A 7,259-nucleotide genomic window follows, 5' to 3' on the forward strand; every position below is an offset into this window, starting at 1 on the left:
TTTTTTTTTTTTTTTTTGTACTGGAGATTGAACTCGAGACCTTGTACTTGCGAGGCAGGTGACGGCACCACTGAGCTACATCTCCGGCCCTCCCCTTTGTACTTTTAACTGCATAATTAGTAACAAACTCATTTTCAAATACTTCATTCATTTCTGTATATTGCTCAAAACATGAAAGTCTGAAAATCATTCAACTTTTTTTACAGTTATTCAGATATTCTTTTTGCAGCATCTTATCAAGAAAAATTTCAAGCACAGAGAAAGATCTTTACATTAAATAAATGGATACCTACCACTTCTGTCCTGCCCAAACTGTCTTTTCTGCTGGTTTAACGTGGTTTAACATGTCCGTTCGCCCATCACTTGGTATTGTCTGTGTACACGCTTCAAGATAAGTCACACATATTACTGTATTTCCTCCTCGACATGCTATAGATGTGATTAAGAATTCAGTATCTCTTCAGTTTTTTTCTGTTGGGTAAACATTACAATGAGGAAGATAAGTCACAGTTGTCCACTGGCTAATTTATTGTTTGGTATTGGGGATCGACAGCTCGGGACTTAGCGCTTGCAAGGCAGGCAGCAGAACCACTGAGCTACATCCCGTCTCCACTTAATAGATGTTGACAGTAGTTACACCTGTGTGACCAAACCCCGGTTGAACACACAGAGCATTGTTGTAACCCCCGTAAAGCTCTCTCAGGCCCTATCTGGTTAATCTTTACACCACTGCTGCAGTCACAGCTACCCTTGTGGTGTTCTTCCACCACGAGATAACATGCACGTTTTGGGGTTTTTATCTGCACAGACTGTAGATGCACAGAGGCAGATTGAGTATCATTCGAGAGCTATACCAGGGCTGAGTGCTGTGTCAGAAGGGTCCGTGGGTGTGGTTTTATTTTTGTGATCACTGCTTCTTACTCAGAATCCTAGACTCATGTGGATGGGTTCTGCACACTGATGTTTCTTTCCCCACCCAGGGAACCTCCCCAAGGGGCTCATTTTCTTGCCCAAAGTCTGGATGACGCCTTGAAGCTTATTGAGCAACCAGAATTAGCACGCAGAGTGGACATGGTGTGGATAGTGGGCGGCAGTTCTGTGTACAAGGTGGGTTCAGCTGCCCGCAGTACGAGGGCTCCTCCCCACCCCTCTCAGCTCCTGTGCCATTTCCCCGACCTTGAGGGGCAGCGCGTAGGGAGCCCATTGTGGGAAACGCGAAGCATCCACCCACAGGGTAGGAAGCAGCATGTTAAACACGTTGTCATTTTAAACTATTTGTTAGACATCATGTAAAATATTTTATTTAAATTTTTGTGGGTTTTTGTTGGTTTGTTTGTTTTGAAACAGGGTCTCACTATATAGTTGAGACTGACCTGGAACTCACTGTGTAGCCCAAGCTGGTCTCAGACTCACAGCAATCCTCCTGCCTCAGCCTCCTGAGTGCTGGGATTCCAGGCGTGCGCCACCACGCCTGGCCAAAAGTCTTATTTTTTTGATTGACAAAAAAATTGCACATATTTGTTGTATATATGTTTTGAATGAGGGAATTGTTTAATCAAACAAATTAACAGGCATATCTCACTTCTGGAGATCAGAGCTCTTAAAATCACCCAGCAGTTTGCAAGCCCACAGTAATGCGCTGTGCAGCAGGGCTCTAGAACTTACTCCTCCTCGGTGAAGTTCCCTATCCCTAGAGCAGCGGCTCACCACATGCCATTTATTTTCAGTCCAGGACACTGGGTGGTGTTTGCAGTCTCAAAGCCATGGAATCATCCTGTCTTGTGCCCGGGACGTGCCCTGTGCTGCCATGACTCTTCCCTTGCCTGCCTCACTGAGAAAATGGCAGACTCTCGGCTCTCAGCTGACACATGGGCCCGAGTATGTGACTTTCTTAAAAGCAGAAAGCTTTTCCTCACAATTCTCCTGGAATGTGAGGGCCAGGAGAAAGGCGCCATGATTTTGTCTGGGAATCGAGTGTATCAGAGAGAAAGTACACCTCTTTCCTGATACAGAATGACTTACGGGTTTTGAGGATAATACATAGAACTCTTTGAACCTTTTAAAACAGTGACCAAAGATTAACATGTGGGGAAGAAGAAAATCAGTGGGTAACACACACACACACAGAAATGACTGGAGAAAGATGCAGTACGTGGGCCTAGGTGGGGCTGTAAACCTCAGTCCCTGGTTCTGCAGCCTCCTGTCCCTGGCAGTTAGGGTGATCAGAGCCATTTCACAGTCTTGTCTTATCCGACGTGAGTTTCTTCTAGAAAGCGAGCTCTTGGCTTTGTCCCAGTACCTTTGGGATGGGTCTGCATGCCCACCCTTGTACGCAAGCCCTGTAACCCTGTAGCACCCACGTGCACGTGCAGTTCGAGTCACCGGCCCTCTGCCTGGGATGTCGGTGTCGGCTTGGCCTGGCATCCCTGGGCATGGGGATGGGGACTCATCCCACCTGCCACGCCTATGCAGCTCCACCGCAGCGCTCTGGCCTGGGAAAGCACAAGCTTGCAGTGCCCAGGTCCTCACGTAATCAGCCTTACCCGTAGCTTGCCACACTGTCGGCACTGATGCGAATCCTCTCCAGGAATAACTCAGCTGATGACACTGAAGTCCTTGGGCTTCTGTCTTCTGACTCATTAAGGGAGCTGATGATGCCTTTGCTTTATTTCTAAGGAAGCCATGGATCGGCCGGGCCATCTCAAACTGTTTGTGACGAGGATCATGCAGGAATTCGAAAGTGACACGTTTTTTCCAGAAATTGATCTGAAGAAATACAGGCTCCTCCCCGAGTAAGTATTAAGTTATTCATTAGCCTGAAGCATATTTGGGCTTCCCACCTAAGAATCAGAGAGGACAGTATTCTTTTTTTTCCAGAATAAGTGCGGGGTAGTCATGTGGTTAGCTGTGCTGTAGGAGTTTTTGGAAATCTCCCTCCCTTCTCAACTTGGAAGTACTCGGGTTCCCAGGACCGTGGTGCAGCCGGAAAGCGCAGTGGTCAGGTCTTCCCAGAGAGCCAGGCACCCTCGCCGCTCCCTAGAGCACCCGTCCCCTCTGCTCAGAGCGGAGAGGCTGGCGCGTCACACGGACGTCCAGAACCGCCATGCAGGGAACTGGGTGCTGTGACGTGGCACGCATGAGACCTGATGGCAGGAAGATCTCCCAGAAACAGCTAGCACAGAGGCTGAGGCGGCGGGAGCCAGTCCATTCCTGAGCCGAAGGCCAGTGTGAGGCGTGGAGCAGCGGGCTGGCCATCGGTCAGGCCTGTTGCAGGTGCCGAGGGTTCCAAAGAGAACGACATTGTTCAGCTGCCTTGAGGGGTACAGGCCAGAGAGGGACTCAAGAGAAGCGGGGCAGCTGGGTGTGGTGACGCACGCCTGTGACCCCAGCCGTCCGGGAAGCTGAGGCGGGAGGACTGCAAGTTCTAGCCCGTGGGGTTCCCGTCTCAAGATCAGAAAGCGCTGGGAAGGGATGTAGCTCCGTGTGAATGCCTGTGTGTGCAAGCTCTAGTACCTGAAAAGGAAGGAAGGTGAATCGGGGAGACCGGGCGGTTGCGGTAGTTGAGGTGAGAGGAGAGGACTGGGGTTAAGGAGGTGACGGTGACAGGGACTCCGCACACTCGGGACCCAGTGGGAAGCTGCCTGGTGATGAAAATGCCTAACGTCTTAGTTTAAGAGCACTTTAGCCCTCACCTGGAGAAGGTAAAAGGTTAATTAGCCGAATGCTTCCAGGCCAGCGCCTCCTCTCCGTACTCAGGCGTCTGGGGATCACCTGAGTGTGCGTTTGTGTTTGGAGGGCGTCTGCCTGAGGGCTCTGCATCGGATCGCTCGTCCACCTCTCGTGGTCACAGCCAGAGGAAGTGAGGGATGTATGTCGGGCCCTCGTTGCCAACACAGCCGAACTGGAAGAGCGCTGTACGCCGGAGCCTGGGCTGTCACTCGGGCCCCGAGGACGCCACCTCGCCGAACACTTCCACACGCATTCACCCCTTGCTTTCCGCAGTGGTGCCCGCACGTTTCCTCCTCTGTGTAGACTGCCGACTCACACACGGAGTGTGGAGCTCAGCTCTCCGTCATTTCTTCCCCTTTGCTATGAGCAACCAGAACAGACTAGTGCGTGCCTCGTTTAAATACCTTTCCCAGGATTACTACTTCCAGTCAGATCTCTCCAGAGTTGTGACGCTTTGAATCCTTGATAACTTCAGTACTTACTGCTCAGGCTTTTAGGAAAGGAAATTTTAACATCTTTCCTGGGGTGTCATTCCCATCTCCTAACCTGACTCTCGAAAGTGTATTCAGTAGTGTCGGTCTGTGGTTTTGTTGTTGTTTATTGTTTCTTTTGTTTGTTTCTTCACCTGGTTTGGGAGTCAGGGTAATACTGAAGTTGCAGGATAAACTGAGAAGTATCCTTTCCTCTTTGTGGGGAGACGGTTGTGTGAAGGGTTGACAGTACATCTTCGTTAAATGTCTTAGAGGGGCCAGGATGTAGCTCAGTGGCACCGCACCTGCCTTGCAAGCACACGGTCCTGAGTTTGATCCCAGTACCAAAAAAATACATAAATAATGTCTTAGAAAACTTTAATGCTGAGTGGATTGAGAAAGAAACAAGAACATTGCTCCAAAATGGGACGTTCTATACAGGGCTGTGGAAGAAAATGAAACCCTTCACTGAGCATTGGACAGTCTTCCATACTTCTGGACTTGTCCAGACATTACAGCCACCCCTTGTCCTGGTGGAGGGAGGGACCCTTGCCAAGGGGGCACCTGGTATAGCTCAGGCCTTTGTTAAGTGGAGAAAAATGAAACCTCTGAAAAGGAAACCCTTGTCCCTGGAAGTCTGTCAAAATCAACAAAACTGCTGTTAGTCCGTGGGACATGTATCCTTTTCCTGTGCTTCCTGGGGAGTCTTATTTTGCTTACAGTTTGGTTTTCATGGTTTCCAGAAGTCCGTTAGCTCTTGGATCTCCTGTTAAATCATCTCAGGCTCATTCCTGTGAACACCAAGTTCAGACCTGCTGTCTGTTCATAGTCACGAGCTTTCTTAGTTCTGTAAGAGTCTAAAGGGTGCTGGTGTTCACATCTGGAACGTCCCCAGAGGCCCACGTACTCCTGCTCAGTCCCAGTCCTTGGCACTGTTACCAGATGGAACCGTTAACAGGCAGAGCCTTGTGGAAGGAAATGAGGTCATAGGGGTGGAGGGTACGGACCCCCGCTTCCTGTCTCCGCACTTCCAGTGGCCATGACACTCCCATCAGCACGTGCTGCCTCATGCCAGGTTTGGGCCAGCCACCCACAGAGTAAAGTCCCTGAGCCCGTGGGCATAATGAGCCCTCTTCTGTATGAGGTGGCTGTCTAGTGTCTCCTCTCAGCCAACAGCTAACTGACCCAGAGGAGCTTCTCTGGATGACTCCATTGAAGGCCACGGCACCAGGCCTTGTCAGACTTGGGCTTGGTGTCCAAGTATGTCCCCAGTGGAGTTAGGATTCTGAGGTAATTCTAACCATTTTTAAAACCGACTGCACAAGTGGTTATTAGGGAAATAAAGATGGAAATTAAGCAGAATTAAATTTTAATTTCCCAGAGAAGCTTAACATGAGTACCGTGGTTACTGATGGAACTTAGCCAGTAGTGCAGTGTTTTCCAAGTTATTGTTGTTCATGGTTTTAGAGAGAACCTCCTGATGCTTTGCTCCCCTCTTCTCAGCTAACAATCCTGACACTGCTGAGAATTTGAACAAAAAAAATGCAAATGTTACTTTTCGTGATTCATTTTAAGAGAGTAAAACTTAAATTGGCCTACTAAAACCATTTCTTAACAGAAAAGAAAGGGATATACTGCTATCAAACTAGTGCAGCAACGTGGCTTAGAAATGGTTGGCATCAATTTAAATAAATATAAATTATTCCAGAGAAAATGCCTTTTCTTCTCACCACATATTGTTATGCAGCTGTTATTGCCTATCTCTAATTATGTTTTTTATCAATTGTCTCCTTACTCATCAAATATTGATGCCTGTTGTCCTAAGAGAGTAAGAAGTTTTCCTGTATTATCCTTGCCTACAGTGAGTACAAAACAGTTAAGCAGACAGTAACATTTTTGGTGTGAAATGTGATACCAACGGTAAGACTTACAAAACATTCTTAGGAAATTTCATTTTAGCTCAGGGATAGAGTGAAAAGGTATAAGAGAAACTCCTACCCATGGTTAGTTTTCAAGAAAAGAATTAGGAATCAGAAGGAAAGGAGGAGAAATTTGGCTGTTTGCTTTCTAACGCTAAACAACATGCAGTGTCTCCTTACCATTTGCATCGTCAGGTATTTGCCTGAGACCCCATTCCCAGTGTGCTCTGGTGAAGGCAGAGGAAGGAGTTTATGCACCATGGGTGCCTTTTGGATGAGGAGGCGGGGAGTTTGGTGTCCCATGGGTGCATAATTTAATCATATACCTGTTTCTTTTATAGATACCCAGGTGTGATTTCGGAGGTCCAAGAGGAGAAAGGCATCAAGTACAAATTTGAAGTATATGAAAAGAACGATTAATGTGAAGGTGTATTCTGATCCATTTCAAGTTGTTCCCCTTCTTCTAAAAACATTATGTACTTATATATTAGAGAAAAAGACTTGTTTTGCCTTTTCATCTCTGGATAATTTTTTCTAAACAGATCCTATTTAAGAAACACTTCTGCTCTGACTGTCTCAGTCTCCCTAGCCAGGCCCCCATCTGAGTCCCAGCACCTGCTCTGGTGGTACAGGTGTGAGGGATCCAAATCAGGTGTCCTGCTCAGGTGAGGACCATGGAGATAGCCAGACTCGTCCAAAGGGAAGATGTGGGTTATGAACAAAATGCCTACAACTCACATTTTGAAAGAAAATCCAGTCAGAGTAGGAAACAAATCAATCCATACACCGCATACTTCTGAGCAAAAGCTCTGTTCACTGAGCTTGGAAATCAGTAAGTTTTGAACTGCAGTACCTTCCACAGGGATGATAAAGAAGCAGGTAGGAGCTGACCTAGGAAAAGCCTGAGACCTCTGAAATTTCCGCTTCTGGTCTTCAGAAGGCTTCCAGAAGATACTGCAGAGACAGAACAAAATGGACAAGCAATAACAAGTATAATAGCTGAAATTAAAAGTTCAAAGAGTGACATTGAGAATGGTTATTGCTAGGAGCCAAAATTATTAATGTTAGAAACTAAATTGTACAAAATTAATAAAAATTAAAACATCTATCACAGAAACAAAGATTTGTATTATTGGGTATA

The 7,259-nt window shown here is 47.1% G+C and overlaps 1 protein-coding gene across 2 annotated transcripts in view; it reads left to right on the forward strand.

The window, feature by feature from the left end:
• Window positions 1-7,249, forward strand: part of Dhfr (dihydrofolate reductase) — a 13,719-nt gene extending 6,470 nt beyond the window's left edge. Inside the window, exons 4-6 of one of the 2 annotated variants that reach the window (XM_010642959.3) lie at window positions 981-1,107; window positions 2,677-2,792; window positions 6,460-7,248. In XM_010642959.3, coding sequence (XP_010641261.1) covers window positions 981-1,107; window positions 2,677-2,792; window positions 6,460-6,538 — 322 coding nt within the window. In that variant the 3' untranslated portion in view covers window positions 6,539-7,248. Of the gene's footprint in view, window positions 1-980; window positions 1,108-2,676; window positions 2,793-6,459 lie in introns of both variants that reach the window. The other variant, XM_033767930.1, reaches the window with a different exon arrangement.
• Window positions 7,250-7,259: the final 10 nt, after the last annotated feature.

Source organism: Fukomys damarensis, unplaced genomic scaffold (genome assembly GCF_012274545.1).
Source record: "Fukomys damarensis isolate Sample0158 unplaced genomic scaffold, DMR_v1.0_HiC HiC_scaffold_3, whole genome shotgun sequence".
NCBI classification, from domain to species: Eukaryota; Metazoa; Chordata; class Mammalia; order Rodentia; family Bathyergidae; genus Fukomys; species Fukomys damarensis.